The 17093-nt window shown below is 42.9% G+C and overlaps 1 protein-coding gene across 1 annotated transcript in view; it reads right to left on the reverse strand.

Moving 5' to 3' along the window:
- The window catches only part of NOP14 (NOP14 nucleolar protein), a 32511-nt gene extending 15424 nt beyond the window's left edge, over positions 1-17087 (reverse strand). The window contains exons 1-9 of the mRNA XM_006032334.1: positions 16747-17087; positions 13281-13415; positions 11556-11697; positions 10776-10921; positions 9410-9547; positions 6607-6729; positions 4842-4973; positions 1575-1866; positions 165-295 (exon numbers count right to left, since the gene is read on the reverse strand). Coding sequence (XP_006032396.1) covers positions 165-295; positions 1575-1866; positions 4842-4973; positions 6607-6729; positions 9410-9547; positions 10776-10921; positions 11556-11697; positions 13281-13415; positions 16747-16923 — 1416 coding nt within the window. The 5' untranslated portion in view covers positions 16924-17087. The remainder of the gene's footprint in view (positions 1-164; positions 296-1574; positions 1867-4841; positions 4974-6606; positions 6730-9409; positions 9548-10775; positions 10922-11555; positions 11698-13280; positions 13416-16746) is intronic.
- Between the last annotated feature and the right edge of the window lie 6 nt (positions 17088-17093).

A 17093-nucleotide genomic window follows, 5' to 3' on the forward strand; every position in this document is an offset into this window, starting at 1 on the left:
GGGAAAGAAATAGCAACTGAATAGTGATTTACATTCCCCCTATGTAAATTCTGAAGAAAAAACTTCACACAAACATGAAAACAAAACAGAATATTTCAAACTGCTTGAATATTTTGTAAATATGCTTTAAAATTCAAAGCTCATTTAAAGTCTTAAACACATACTTCTAACTTTGCTTTGTTTCCCACTGCCAGGCTTGGATGATTGCACTTCTGAATTCTCTCTAGTACAACAAGTTGTTGTGCTGTTGTTTTTCCAGTCAGTAAAGATTTAAGCTTCTCGTATGATTCTGGAACTATAAAAATAAAAGCAAGAGTTCTTCATATCAGGTTAGGCTTAATTATAAACTTGAAAACATTTAAATATATTAACAAACTACTGATATGAAAACAGCTATTCTTCAGAACAAAACTACACTAAAAATATAGTTTTATGTTAGCATCTTTTAAACATGCATAAAAATCATATAAATGCTTATACTGTTTGAGAAGCAGAGGGCAATGACACAACTAAGGTTTACTGTAATCTGCACACACACACACACAAAGGACAGTAGTCAAAGTTAAGTATGCATTTACATACAAATCTGTGTTTTTTGGTTTCTGCATTTACAGTATCATTAACTGTGGAATCTGAATCCAATTTATTAAGGTTTTTGCGTATGAAACACCAAGCTACTAAAAGAAAAGAACACAGATGTGCCAGTTTTACGGGGAAATCATTATGTACATGCATAAATTAATGTTTGTGAAAAGTCTTAAGTCATTGCACTTCCTGATTTTTTTAAAAAAAAAAGTTTTATAGTTAAGCAAATGTTGAATCCAATTTAAAATGCATTGCTCAACATCTGCTATTACTTCAGATCCCTTCCAATGGAAGTTGCAAGCAGCCTAACAAATCATGCAAAAGGATGTCTAATTTCAACACAGGTCCTTTAAACCCTGTAGTTCAGCATTTCTTACTAGCACACTTTTTTTAGTGAACTATTCTAGTTAAGAACAATGATCAGCCTGCAGAGTATACAAAATATTTTTCCTGAAGAAACTATTCTAGAGATGCTATACCACAAGTGTTTGACTTGAAGGACTACATGGTAAGAATAAGCAGCGCATTGCTGCTTCTCTGGCAAGCAAACCTTATTTCAAATATGAAAGATGATCTGCTCTTAATTTATAATACATGCAAGAGAATCGACAAAGACGGCATCGTAAAAGGCCCTTTTTGAACGGGATGTGCTGACAGCACTGGTCACAATTCTTCATGGGTTTTCACCATAACTTAGTCTTTCACTTCGAGGGCTGAGAGGGGAGTGGAAATAGCAGGTTCTGCTCTAAGACAATTTTCTCAAGTTGCTCAGAAATATTCTTGCTGAGAACGAATAGCTGTTAATGGCTCCACTGGGCTACTTCTGGTACTCCTAAGCCTAAACGGTTATTACGAGATAGAACCTCAAGGAGGAGTAGATAGTCTTAGAACTTCCCAATTAAAGAGAGAAAAACTTCTACTGTAAATCAGTTTAAGCCAACTGGAATATCCACTAATATCAATATGCTTTGGATCAGTACTCTGCTTACCAGAAAATGTATAGGGCAGCTCAACCCTGGCAGCTTCTATCTCAGCTTTTTGTCCTTCATCATTCTGCAAGTTATTTTCATTTCCTTGGTGTTTCTTCTCTCTTTCATTTGAAATGGCCTCTTCCTCACTCTCAAGGCCAGATTCAAGGTCAGAGTGACTGTCTACAGCATCCTCATCCTCATCTTTACTATCAGGTTCTTCCTCACTTTTATCTTCTTCACTCTCATTGTCACCGTCTTCTTCATGCTTACTGTCCTCTTCCTCATCATTTCCAATATCCAGTTTCCCGTCCTATTATTAGAGAAAAAGAAACCATAAAAGAGTTTACAGTATACTCTCAGATGAAAAAAACTTTAAATTAAAATAATATCCTAAATTATGTTACAGGTAAGATATCACATTATTAATCTTGTCATCTCAGAATCTGCTTGAGATGAACTGACTCTCACTTAAGATTCTGGGGAATGAGGCAGACAACATGATGGTAGAAAAGAGCTTGGATAGGTTCAATATATAAAATGGTTTGTCAGTTGTGGGGTGCCTAGAGCAATGATTCTCAACCAGGGTGCTGCAACACCCTGGGGTGTCTTGATATCCTTTCAAGGGTGCCATTGAATGCCAAGCAATGTTAGCACTGTAAACTGTGCAAACATGATCCACAAATAAACCCAGAGATTTCAAACAGGAATCCATAGGGTTAAAAACATTCTGCCCTGTTGTGGTCTTTCTGAGTTCTTTAGAAGAGAATAGCTCTATTCTTTTTCCATAATCAAAACACAAGTAAAAACTATGAGCTAGCATTTTCCAGTGGGTGCCTTGAGTCAAACAAAGGTGCCTTGGGTCTAGAAAGGTTGAGAACCCTAGTCTATAGGAACAATGGAAAAGCTGTCACCAAGAGAAGGAAGACAAGGATGGAATGGAAAATGCTGCAAGACAGCTGCGGAAATGCACAAAAGGGAGGATGTAGAGCACGAATGGGGTGTATCTGGGCTGCCAATTGATCCTATCCAGCCTGCTGGCTGTTGCCAGGAGCCTGAGGAAGGAGAGCTGCACCTTGCCGCACTCTGCTCTGCCAGAGCTGGGGCCAGGTTGGGCAGCACGCAGACTCCTCCACCCCTCTCGCCCGGCCTCCTGTTGGCACTGCAGCTGTGAACTCCTGGCACCACAGTGCAACCGGCAGCTGGGCCTGCACAGGATGGGACATGATGCAGTGCTCTAGGTAACCATCCTGCATGCCCGCCATGAGCTGCTGCTACTGTGGTACCACTAGGAGGTGAGTCTGTGTTAGCCACAGACAGGCCTGTGTATAATTTATATTTCAGGGGACTGGTTGTTTTTTTTTTTGAGAGAAGTAACTTGTTCTCATGCAGAGGTACTCAACCTCTGGCCTACAGCACCGTAGCATCTGGTCTGCAGGGCTCTCCCTGGGTTGGGAAATTTGGTGGTGTGGGAGGGGTGGCTCCAGGCACTCAGACTCATAGATTCTACGGTCGGAAGGGACCTCAGCGGGCCATCTACTCTGACCCCTTGCCCCTGGCAGGCAAGAAAAGGGTCACTAAACCTGGGGTCATGTGAACCCAGCCAGGTGCCTGTCCAGTCACCTCCTGAAGACCCCCAAGGATGGGGTGAGCACCACCTCCCTTGGAAGCCCATTCCAGATCCTGGCAACCCTGACTGTGAAGAACTTTTTTCTAATGTCCAGTCTAAACCTTCTCTCCAGTAGCTTATGGCCATTGTTCCTTGTTGTTCCAGGGGGTTCCCTGGTGAACAGATCATCACCTACTTCATGTTGCTCTCCCCTTATGAATTTGTATGCCACCACAATGTCCCCCCTCCTAAGCCTTCTCTTGGAAAGGCTGAAAAGGTTAAGGTCCCTTAGCCTTTCCTCATAGGGCTTTCCCTCCAGGCCTCTAATCAGACAAGCGGCTCATCTTTAGACCCTCTCCACGTTGCCTGCATCCCGCTTGAACTACAGCGTCAAGTCATCCCCGACTTTCCTGGTGTGGTGCAGCAGCAGTGGTTCATCGCAGTGGGAGGGCAGGTGGGACAGGTGCTCAGTGTGCTGCATTGCGTTCTGCCCTGTGCAGGCCCAGCTACTTCAGTGCCAGCACTACACAGCCACAATGCCAACAGGAAGCTGGGTGAGGGAATGGTTGCAGGAGGGTGGAGGAGTCTACAGGCTGTGCAGCCTGGCCTGACCTGTGGCAGAACACAGCAGCACAGGGGTCAGCCTTCCCTCCTCAGACTCCCAGTGGTGGCTGGAGGGCTGAATAGGATCAACTGGCATCTCCCCCACTTCTCCCACTCAGCCCTCAACAGCTCACCAAAGCTGACTGTAATTGCCCACCCAATCTAGAATTTATTAGGAGCCTTGTTCCAAGATGTCAGAAGCCACTGGAATTGGATCTAAGAGCTGCAACTGGGCCAATTCTTCAGAATTACACCTTTTTCAATTCTGTTGTTCTCAGTGGGACTGCAGTATGTATAAAAGAAAGTAAACCTCTATTTTGGGACCAGAGCTTTTCTTCTTTTTACTCCTGTTAGCCTGTACAGACAATATGGATCTGGAAGACAGTATTTATTTATAGTATGTCCCACACATTATCAACTAGATTAATTTAATTCCAGTATTTCCATTTTCAGTTATAATATGTAAAAGCATTTGCAAGTGAGAGGTAGAATTGTCAGCAGAAGCAGTCATAATTTCTTGTGAATTGAGCATAACAAATACAGATTAACTGAAAGAAACATGGAGCCCACTCTGGTCTTTTTACAGGGTCATGTTTCAGAGGGAGTAGCCAAATCAATGCATTTAAAGCCAGATGATTCTTCCATTTGACAGAGAAAAAAAACCCCTCATGAGGGCCGAGCTTCCTACTGCAGCCGGGCACAATTCAGAGGGCAGGGTGCATTTAAGGTTACTTTAGGTCACTACTTTCTTTTTCCAGTCAGGGCCTTCTGTGTGCAAGGAAAGCACACAGTAAGTCACATTGGCTGCACAGAGGGGGATAATTAGAATAAACTCTGAAGAGCTTGTAACAGCAACTGGCATAGCTCTTCAAGATGGCCCTCTTTCTGCTGGTTCTATGATCATCTACCCTCAAGCAGGGGAAAATGTAATACAATCTCCATATTAAGAGAATAACGTCCAGGTAGAAAGTGCGACAAGCAGACTAAAATGAACAGAAAAGACTACTGTTCCACTTGACGTTCTTTTCTCTTCATTTCAGCCGCTCTGAAAGTCACCATAAAACAAATGAACTTACTTTATAACACAGTAAACGTCTGTCATCTTTATCTAGGATGAAACCATCAGCTAGATCATCAGCTGATATATGCTTGGGTTTCTTTTTGTTCTCATGGTCTTCTTTTCCATGCATTCGACGCAGTCTGTCTGCCTGCAATTTAAAATAAATATTAAACATGAACACAAGTCATATAAAAGTCCAATAATTCTGCATCAAGACAGAACATCATGTCAATACAATAGGTAAAAAAAAAAGCAAAGTTCTTAACTGGCATTATCTCTCTTGATAGAAACAATCATCAAATCAAGAGACAGGACAACACATTAGTTTGAAGTCTGAGAATCCTTGTTTCGATAGGTAAGACTAGTTAACTCTTCTAAACCTAATTTGGAAGACTTACTAGAAGTTCTGTGTAACTCTGATAATTAAATATTTGTTCATATGGGGAAGAAGGGGAATCCACATAGATATATCTTGATAAATACAGTTTACTAAAAAGTTAAAGATTCTTTGGAGTTATGATTTTAAAATATACATCTGTTTCAAAATCACACCAAATATGGAAAATATAAACCAGATCTATATAGAACTAAGAATATTAAGTTTTACAGAACCTTAAATTGACTTAACAGACCATTATTACTGGGATTTTTTTTAAATTAATAAGCACCTAGCTACACTAGACACTGGTGAGCTACAAGGTATGGAGAAAGTCCCCACAGTTCTAGTAGAGCAGGTGTGCTCAACCTCCAGCCTGCAGGCTAAATGTTGCCCACGAAGCCATAGGTATTTGGCCCTCAAGGCTCCCCATGGAATGGGAAACTTGGTGACAGGGGAATGGTGGGTTGCAACTGGGATGCCCCCTGCCCCCCTCCATGCTGCTGGATGGGGCGATGCCAAGATCACCCCATGCTGGATCAGGACCATCAGCTAAATCCAGCCCATGGATGACTTGGGCACTGCTCATCCAGCTCACCGGCCAAAAAGATTTCAGCACCACTGTACTAGAGTTATGTCTACAAAAGCCAAGCCAGTATTGGCAGAGCTATACAAGCTAGCTCTACATGCACTAGCTCCCAAATTGCAAGCAGCATAGCTGTGTTTGCTGGCACTACACCAACACAGCTATATCAATTTGGGTTTGGGAACCACCACATGCAGGGCTAGCTCCAATTTCACTGCATAAGAGTGCCCACAATGATGTACATGTATCGTAAAGGCTGCTGTACCTGGCAATTTAATTTGCCCTTCCAATATGTGAAAAATCACTTTACAAGATGAGCCTTAAACCCCACTAAGATTTACTCATTCTGCACCAATGCACAAGAGACGCTAGGCTCCACATTATGCAGGGAACACACAATGCTTTCTTGGCAAAATTGGCTTCACTGAAGAGCACAATGCTCCTAGCAAATGACCCTCTGCAGCCCAGGAGGGAAGAGGCACATGATGTTAATTCAGCTTTGGTATTGCCAAATAGGCAATTGTAATAAAGTTTACGAACATCTTAGATCTGAATACATCATGCAACGACAGCTACAATGACGGTTGTTTTTAGCTGGAGAAAGCATTGGTTGTACTATTATGTAATGTTACATGTCAAGTGTTTGGCCCAAACCATTTTTTTTTAAATGATCAGATTACCTTTTAAGCACAACAGATTTTTTTGTTTCTTACTATTCTTAGTACAGCAACTTTCAATTTGAGGCAAACAAAGGGAATAAAATGGTACTGGGTCGCTCTCCGTAGGAGTGCTATGCCACAGCCGAAAACGCTGCAGTACCTCAAGTTTCTCGAGTCGTTCTTGCTCCTCTTTTGCTAGTTCGTCCTCTGTTTTCATCCTGTCTGAGGGTTGTGCCTTCATCTCAAATCCAAGCTCTCGAACAATCATATCATATTCATCAGGCTAAAGAGAAGAACGTATCAAGTTATGATTAACAAACATGACACCTTTATGTCTTGCTTCCACCTGAGAAAGCTTGATGGACAAGGAATGGAATAAAAGGCAAAATTGACATGGAACACCAAAGGCATTTCTAGATGGTTTCACTCTAAAAAAAAATCCTACACACATTTGCTAAATTGAATCTTAACAAAATATTATCCTCCTTAAAAAAAAAATAAAAAAATCAGGTAACAAAACTATTAATACTTAGCAGCTACATAGGACTTTGGATCTTCAATGCACTGTGCAACATCTGGTTATTTACACAGACATTACCTTCATCTTAAAGACTGGAAAAATGAGCTACTGAGAGGACAAGCAATGTGTCCAAAGCTACACTGAAAAACAGTGTGACAACTGAGGTTGACATCCAAATGTTCTTAGATCCTCATCACATGCTTAATCCACCAGAAACAGTGGTGCTCAGCTTCTGGCCCCATGGGCCATGAGTGGCGTAGGGATAACCTGTGGGCCAGATAGGGCCTTGAGGCCTGGCACTGCCCCCCTGGAACTGCCCTGGGCTACCTCCACCTGGCCCAGCAAGTTGGGATTGGGTGCCCAATCCAATACGCAAGGCCAGGGGCTCCTAAAGAGTCGGGAAATTTGGCAGCAGGGGGTGATGCCACCCCTCACACACCACCAAATTTCCCAACCCATGAGGAGGCCCAGAGACCAGATGATATGGTGCTGTGGGCCAGGGGTTGAGTACCTCAGCATGAAAACAAGCTGCTTCCCTCAAAAAAATTATACACAGCCCCCTGAAATATAAAGTTGGGGAATTTTCCTTTTACACAACCCCACCCCAGCGTATTACTAATTCACTCCCAAATTACACTTGATTGCAAATGAAAAGCACAATTTCTCACTTCCTATTTGTTCCAGAATTGTTTTGTGAAGAGGAAGCTGTTCATTTGTGAATGTGTCCCTGTACTGTTTTGCTAAAGCCTCATATCCTTTCTTAGCAAAACACAACAAAGTGCTTATACCAAGGTATCCTATTAACACACTGCAGTGCATTAATTGGTATATTATGAAGCGTCTTAACTAAAATTAAAACAACACTTTTCAGAATAAACAAGACTAACATGCAACTGCATTATCTCGCTTCCTCTTCTTAAGCCAACTTTCTTAATTCACTAATTTGGAAAGTGTACTTCCTAGTTGTTATTTGCAAGGTTTCTTTGCACAAGGAAAAATGGAAAACAAATTCAACACATTATAATAACCATTCCTAAAAACAGGATAAAAATAAAAACACCATTTAAAAAAAAATCAAATCAGATTTTTTTAATTTAATAGTATTTTTTATTTTTTTGCTAAGATGCTTTTAAAAAAACATAAATATATAAAGATAGTTTTAATTTAAGATATGTTAAAGCTCAAATATATCATTATGAAATAGGGAGCATAATGCCTCATTATATACTATTTGAGACAATATCTTCATTAAACCTTTTTATACATTTTATAAATAGGTCACAACGGGCCACGGACTATATTAGGAGCCCAATTGTATGGGTTCTCAGAGGCTCCTCTACAGATTAGTAAAGATTAAAGAAAACCACTCTACCCATCAGGACTTGGTGCTCAGTCTAGAAGATCCCATTAAGCATCTCTGTGATGCTCAGTTTCAGTTCTCAAAAACTGGTTTTGTGCCTCCAGAGATCACAGGCAAACAAGGTTCTTTGGGTGGATGTGATATCTTTTATTAGACCAACTGAACAGTTGGAAAAATTGTTCTTTGCAAGCTTCAGAGTTAACATCCTTGATAACAGCAGTATATAGAGATAAGAGATACCAGACCTGATTACCCACCCATTAGCCCTACTGTTCTCTGCAAGTTTGTGTAGAGTCAAGGACTTACCTTTCTCTAAAAGTGCAAAGTTTCAAGAAGTTAAATGAATAAAGGATATCCAACAACAAGAATGCATTTTTTGTAGAAAACAATGATTAAATTGAGGCTCCCTGACCAGTGATTTGAATCAAATCCATCCTACCTAAAAATGATCAATCATTCATGGTATAACATGTTTGTTAATGGGTAGATAACAGAGCTTGTAGGTTCACACAGCAAACCTCCTCAAAATCAAGAGCATTTTCATTTATTTTTTTTATGGAAAAATAGATCATGAAACCTCATAGGCTAGTTGAAGCAGTAATGAAGTTATTGCCAAGTTAGAGAAACATTATCCAAAAAACAGTTCATAGGCACATGGAGCCTCAGACAACAGTCTCATGAAACACAATGCTAACTCTTCAGAAAAATACTTTGGTGTCAGATAATAATTCAGAACACTGTTGACAATTCTATATTATACTGAATCTCGTGCAAATTCACTAGTTAAAGAAAAAGGATAAGGGTAAACACATGTATGACTCATGGATCCCTTTACTCCTCTATAACAACATCTGTTTAAAATCATTCCAACCTCAGGATTGTAAAATGGAACTCTCTAAAAAGTTATAGCATTCTTCCAATTTAACTAGAGGCAGCATTTTATTTTTAAAATTTTGCTAAAAATGGTTATATGCAAATTAACACTAATCATTAATTAACTATCAATTTTCCCGCTTTCCCTCAATCACTACTTTGGATCAGTAATACATTTAAATCCACAAAGACTGCCAACACAACTATTACCTTGGGTTTCTCCTCTTCTTTATCTTTCCTCTCCGACTTGGGGGTTTTGTGGGAGAGCAGGGTTTGGATTTCTTTCCAGTCACTGTCAAGCTTTTCTGTGAGTTCTAAGGCATTTTCTCTCTGAGTCTGTCTCTCTCTCTAGAAACATAATGTGTTAAATTGGCAATTACATGACCAAACAAGAAAAAATTATCTGCTGCACAAAAAGCAAAGATTATTTACGTGGAGATTACATAGTTAAATAATTCTATCAACCCCTGTTTGGCAATGTTAACCATCCTTGGTGAAGCAAGCAGTGCAAAACTGAAAGGCAATATGGAAGAAGAACATGGCATTCAAGTTGACCAGGCTAAGTGTATAGGCAGAACCAGGATTTTTAAAAGAGGGTGCAGAAAGAGCGACCAGAACTGCATGCCTCCTCCCAGGCTCCCTCTCACCAAGGAAAGCAGACCATGCCCTCTGAGCAGCAGCCAGAGACTTGAAAGTTAAGTCCCTTAGGCAGATAAGGATCTCCCATCTGAACCCTCCTTTTAATACCCCATCTTCTCCATGCTCAGCAGCACCTCCCCTAGCTCTGCTTGTCCTCTCTACCTATACTCTGGGTGAAGGAAAGGGAAACTTGTCTACTGCCACCACTGTCCCAGCTCCTCCTGCCATTGGATTTGGCTGTGTGGGGGAACAGATAGAAAGGGAGGGGGAATCTTCCTGTTGCTGCTGTCCCCAACTCCCTATGCAGCTGCTCCCCACAGCCCTAGCTGGAGCAGGGCAACAATGGCTCTGGAGCCCCTCAGGTCTGCTGAGCATGGCAGGCATAGTGGCAGCACCGCGTGGGGAAAAGTATGAATGGGAGGGAAGGGACATATTGCTGAACATGGAGGGGAAGGAAGGGAGTGCCAAGAGGGATAGAGTCTAACCTGCTTCAGAGACTTAATCCCCCTCCCCAACTGCCGTTCCTATAGCATGGTCTGAAAGAGATGTGACCTACCCATACCACTGTACCCTCTCTGGATTTGCCCCAGCTAAGGGCTGGGTGATGCAAAGGTTTTGGAAAACTGCATTTCTCTCACAAGTTACCCAAGTTCATTTTGGCATTATTCATGGATCTTTAGCCTCCATGTTTAAAAAAAATCATTGAACCATCGCTTACCTTGTTATTCCTCTTTCTGAGTAGGAAAAGCATGGAGGTTTCCATGTTCTAAACCTCACAAAGGTTACGACATTTTCCATCTCTTGGGTTCACATTCACAATGAACCTAATCAAATCACTAGTGTTTTTCTTTTTATGTAAATACGTCAAGAAATTTCATAGGCCAGAGAAAAACTATCCTCAATTGACATGTTTTGTTCAAAGCATATACATACTCACCTTTTCTTGTTTGGATTTGGCAATGAGCTCTTCGATGAGTTCCTTGCGAGATTTAGGTTTTTCCTCATCTTCGTCTTGCTGCCTACTAACTGTTTTCTTACGAAGGAGACCTCCGCCACCTCCAAAGTGAGCAGCAGTTAACTCAGCTGGGGAAATGGAAGGATGAATTTATGTTTATGATTAAGCTGCTGAGGCAGTATCTCCTATTAAGGCACAGGAATGAACAACTCTTTTGGAAAAAAAACAAACTAATTTCCACCCTATTGTGAAATGAAAGCAATATGTTGCAACCTCAAAGTACTTTGCAAAAATTAATTCTTGTTTTTTAGCCAGACCTACTTAGGATGGCATGTTTGCCTCAACGGTGGCTTTTGTTGCTTTTGCCCCTGGCCTAACTCTCATGTTAGAAACAATGTAGGCAACTTGATTGCTTTATTTAAGAAGTTGCTAAAAAAACTAAGACACTAAATAAACTTAAAGCTTGTTTAAAGACTAACAGTTTTGTGTGTGTGTGTGTACGCGCACGCATGCGTGTGTGTAAAAAGGTCAGTCCGATATAATACATATTTAATTAGAATGGTTGAAACCTTATAACATAATACTAGTACAAGTCGTTTTGCTCATTTTGGATCAAACTATTAGGTGGTTAATTTTAAAATTTCAGGTTTACCTTGTATTCTTTTCACAGTTAAAAAGGGGATGCACAACAATTCATATAGTCATGTTAATAGCGAGAATTGTTAAATAAAACAGAAAATAATATCACCTTAACTTACTTACCTGACAGTGCACCTCTTTCTTCAGTATCACTATCACTATCCACGATGTCATTAAGTTTTTCAATATCTGCCAAAGATTGGCCATAATGGGTCAATTCTTCATCTTCGTTGAGGTTATAGATATTTTTCTTTCCAAAGTTTTGCTATAAAAAACAAAACAAAATAAGTCACCCACTTTAAATAAAGGAACATTTTTCAATTTATACACCAGATAAGTTAATGATGTCCATACTTTTATTTATTTATTTTTTTAAAGACCTGTATTTTCTGTTTCATTCTAGTTTAGAAGTATCAAACTCATCCTACCCCAGGAGGCAAGCCTGTAAGGCCAGATGAGTGGATCTGGAGCAAAAAGCTGCATCACCTGGCCCATGGGACATACATTTGACATCCCTTGTCTAGTCTAACAGCATGCACAAGCCTACACTGTCTTAGCTACATTCAAACTGGAGGAAGCAAGTTAGATTCTCCTCTTAAAACCAATTTTTTTAAAACACAGGTAAAACAGAAGCAGGGTAGGGTATTCAGTATCTTATTTAAACTTGAAACATTTGGATTTCTTATAAATTAAACTACTGCAATAACTTACATTTGTTCTAGAATTAACTTATATCAATTATCAGCTTTACATGTTATTGGGCTGCTTAGTTTGAACATGGTGAAGGAGGAAATGGTATTCCACAGCCATCCCACTAGTCAGTGACAAGAAGCTTCATGAGCAAGCTTAGGAAATGGCTTTTCTCCATCTGTCAAGGGGAATTTAAAATTGTATTTTAATAACTAAAAGAATTACATTTTGTGGAGATGGAGTTGGTTTTGTCTAGTTTAAACCCCTAAATCCTAGCTATTTTTATAGTGTTGAAATAAATACGATTTTAAATATTTATTTTGTACAGCATTAGTCAAAAGTGTACTGCTCAACTGAAAACTGGGTTTTTCGTTTCCTTGCATTACAGGGTATTTAGCAGAATTTTCAGATTTATTGGAACCTGACAGGGCTGTACCACGAGTGATTCTGCTATGGCCTCGAACTTGCAGCCTCTGGGCTGTCAACCATGCGCATTCGCACCCACACCAGCCCATAACTGCATTTTTGATAAAACAGAATACTTCATAAAAAGTTTTTGCTCAACAGGTTTTCTTTTTTTCATAAAAAAGTCCAACTACCCAAAACCAGAACCTTCAACCAAAGCTCATCAAGAAACTGAATGTTTCTAAGGGGAAAGGTTTAAAGCAGTGATTCTCAACCAGGGTATTGTGGCACCCTGAGTTATTGCCAAACCCTTTGAAGGGTGCGCTGCAGTGTGAGGAGATAAGCAGATAAATGGAGGCTCAGGCTTGTTTGTGCCTGGCCAATCCCCTGCCAGACCCTCTACATAAAGAAGTAAGCAGTGTAATAGGTACATTAGTTTTTGAACCGGGGTGTTACTCAATTCAAAAAATTCTTAAGGGGTGCCAAGACCAATAAGGGGTGCTTTGAGTTCCAAAGGTCAAGAACCACTGGTCTGAAGGCTCTAATTCTGGAATTAATTTGGACTATGCTAAAGACCGCATGGAGCTCTGGCAGAGGAAGTATGGAAGCACAGAAGGAACGTGAAATATGGGTTCCCCACCGGTGATAGTTTCCGAGGTCCCAGCAAAAAATAAATTTGCATGAATTTTTATTTAGCAAATAAAATACCCTACAGGAATTTTTAAAATAATATTTTTCATTCATATATTCTACCTGTCGTTCCAAAGCAAACCTCTTCATCATCTTCTCTTCTGGGCTTATTTTGGAATTATACTCAGCAAAACGCTTATCTTTAAATACATTAGATTTTTCCCTTTCTTTGTATTCTTTTAGCAAAGTCTGTGTGCGCTAAAAAGAAAAAGGAAAAGAGAGATCAAATTAAAATCTTAACAAGGAGCATATCTAAAACCAAGGTTTCTATAAATATCATATTTACTCCCATACCATACACCTTCCACAAAACCAGCCTTTCAAAAATAGGTGCATGGCTTAAACTGGGAAACTAATTTTTCTTTGCTGCCATAGAAGCAGAGTGGAACAGAGCAGACACTGTGACTCATGGCTACCAAGATGGCTGTCACTTCATCCTGGAACTGCAAAAGGAGGGGCAGAATCCAGTGTTAAAACTCTCACAACCACTGGTGAGGCTGTAGCTTTTGGCTGAAGAGCCAATGAGCTGTGTGAGGATGGATAAGCTGCTGCATACAATTTGTAGAACCTTGACCAGACTTCTGGTATGGAAACAGTGCTTTATTATTTACAGTAGAGGTGTTAAACTCACCTTATGACCTGGCTGGATCTGAACCATGGTGCTGCTTGGGGGCCAGATCCAACCGCACATGGCATCAGCAGCAATAGCTCTGACACCAACTTGTGGCACACAGCACAACTTCAGCTCCCACCACATTGCCTAGGCTGGAGCTGCTGTCACCGCAGTATAACCTGTGCTATGACAGCAGTTCTAGCTCTGACGTGGTGCATACAGGAGCTTCAGCATAGATGAGCAGCAGCAGGGCTGATGGTAGAAGAGGTAGGATTGTGGCAGCGGTGACATACAAAGCAACTAGAGGGCAACTGGGGCTATATCATCCCTCACTTGCCCTCCTGCTACTGATCATGATGTCTACTGGGGCACCTGGATTCAGTGGCAGGCCATTTCCCACGGCCAACGCCGCAACTTCTGGTGGTCCATTAGTACTGGTGAGCTGGATAGAGGCTGATTTACAGGAAATTATATAAAGAATTATTTACAGTAAGTAAAGCAGTAACAATCTTTTACTGCCCTTGCTAGGTTCTAAGGCAGGGATGGGCAATTATGTCAGCTGGAGGACTACTTATGGTGACCTGTCAAGGGTTGCACACGTAAAATCTTAAAAAGATATCATTTTAACAAATTATAGATAAAAAGCAAACCATATACTAAAACATCAAAATCTACTATAACATTTAAATTTTATTTCAAAAAATGATTTTTGTCATGATTTATCTTTTTGAGTAATGTATATAGGTGATTCCATAATAGCTCCAAATAAAGCTTTACTCTTGTATATTGTGTATGGGAGAGTGTGTGGGGGGTGAGTGTATGGGGTGTGTGTGGGAGCAGGTGCACATGAGTGTAGGGGCGCTGCCCGTGCACTAGGTTCCAGGAGCCAGCCAGGAGCGAGAGGAGGCAGCGGGGTGTACAGCACACCTCACTCTTGCAGTGCAGGTACAGTCCACACCCTGCCCTGACCTACAGCTACTCCCATGGTGCTTTGCATGGGGCCAAGCCCTGGCCACTCCCACTCAGGGCAGCCTGCACCATGCTCTTGCCTGCACCTGTTGGCCCTGAGCAACTCTCACAGATTTCCAATGGAGCTAAAGCTGCCCAGGTGATACTTGGTTCTCCCCACCTCCAGCAGCTTCTCCTCCTCCTCCTGCTGCACCACTCTAGGCAAGACGGGTAGCTACAGCTGGGTGGGTGGCTCCTGTCCCAGCATGTACGGCTCCAGGCTGCCTTCCACCCACTTGGCCACCTGCAGGTGGATGCTCATTGTGCTGGGCAGGCAGAGTGGGTGGAAGGTGGCTGGGAACTGAAGCTAGGGCAGGGCCTGCCTGGCTGCAGCTTTCCCCACATTCAGAGCAGCACAGCACGGGCGGGAGAAGGAGCTGAGCAGTACAAGGCCGGCTGCAGCTACACTGGGAACAGCCTCACAAGGGAGCTATGTGCATTGGCTGGGGCCAGGGCTGTGCTGGCAGGCACAAGCATGTGTGTGCTGACCTGGGTGGGAGTGGGTGGGGCTCAGCCCCAAGTGAAGCATTGCAGGGGCAGCAATAGGTTGGATATAATCAATTGGTGGGTGCCCAGTGGCCAGATCCAATCAGTTGATCGGTTGGATCCAGCCTGCGGACCATATTTTGCCCACCCTTGGTCTAAGGCCTAACCCCCTTGCTGTCCTGCCACACCAGGAAAGTCCTGCTGCATCACCCAGACTGTTTCCTGTGGTGCTACACTTCCTGGGCACCCTGTTTCCAAAAGAACTTACTTTATGTCCAACTTTCAAGTGACCAAGAGCCGGACGACCCTCAAGTGCATAAGAGCAAGCCACTGGGCCTCCCCAGGCTGCACGCCCCATGGATATCCCCCACACATTGCATATCTGCAGCACCCCCACACTGCTACACCACGTGGCCACAACCACTCCATTAATTCACTGCCTTTCTTTCTGGAGCAGGGAAAATCCTTGTGCACATCCTCCTGAACCGTCTTCTACCTCTGGCTGAGGAAGTCCTGCCAGAATCTCTATGGTTTCAGACCATCCTGTGGGGCAATTGACATAATTTGTTGCCCACTGGGTACAAGAACAGCATCATGAACAACATCAGGACCTGTACATGGCTTTCATTGATCTTACTAAGGCCTCTGACTACATCAACCACAAAAACTTGTGCAAAGTATTGGCCAGATTTAGATGTCCTAAAAAGTACATCAAGGTCCTGAGGTTTCTCCACACCCAGATGACTGCAACTGTTCTACGTAGCGGATCGGAGACAGATCAGTTTGTCATCCAGGCTGGGGTGAAGCAAGAATGCATCATTGCCCCAACTTTGCTCTCCATTTTTTTTGACATTTCATCATTTTTATGACATCCGGTTCTCATTGAGGGCTGCCCTCCTTCCAGAATTGACACTAAATACCAAATGGACAGACTGGGGCATTTTCACTCAAAGACCAAGGTGCTCCAAACAACCCAAATGTCTTTTACCTGCAACCTGCTGACAACAGCACTATCGTCGCGCACAACAAGGAAAACCTCCAGACTGCGCTGGATCTCCTTGGAGGGGATTACCGAACTTCGGGCTTCTCTCTCAACATTGAGACGCCCTTTCAGCCTGCCCCAGATCATGAAGGTGACCTCTGCCTCCAAATTACCATGGATGGAAAGACCCTGGAGGTGTCGAGTGCTTCCCCTGCCCCAGTGGCCGCCTCAGGGAGCGAGCGGAGATGGACTGGACAGGTCCAGGCAGGACTGGTCCCACCTGCAGCAGGCCGAGGGCTAAATTCCCCCGGACCTCTTTCTCTATGAGTCTAGCGACGTGGCTGGCGCCGTCCAACCCCACGGGTGCCACCCCCGGGACACACGCCACCTCCCTGCAGCCCCACCGGAGCCCCAGCCACTGTGCAGCCGGTCCCGCTCACCTTCCTGAGGGCCTTGGAGCGGGAGATGCCAGGCAGCCCCACGTCGTGCTTGGTTCGGCGCCCCAGGACACTGAACTTCTGCTTGTTCACCTTCACCTCGAACGGGTTGTTCCTGGCCTTGGCCATGGCGGTGGCCGTGGCTGACCTCGCGGGGCCCTTGCCCCTGGCCTTCCCCATGGCAGGCCCAGCTGGAGGCTCCCAAGAGAGCGAAGGGGCTACGCTAAGCAAAATGGCGCCCGGGGGAGCGCGGCCCGCACTCCGTCAGCTCCCGCGAGAACCCCGAAATCGCGCGAGGCCCCCTCGGTATCCCCCAGCTCCTGCCTTCCTCCCCAGCTCCCACCACCACG

The sequence above is a fragment of the Alligator sinensis genome, unplaced genomic scaffold (genome assembly GCF_000455745.1).
Source record: "Alligator sinensis unplaced genomic scaffold, ASM45574v1 scaffold1094_1, whole genome shotgun sequence".
Taxonomy (NCBI): domain Eukaryota; kingdom Metazoa; phylum Chordata; order Crocodylia; family Alligatoridae; genus Alligator; species Alligator sinensis.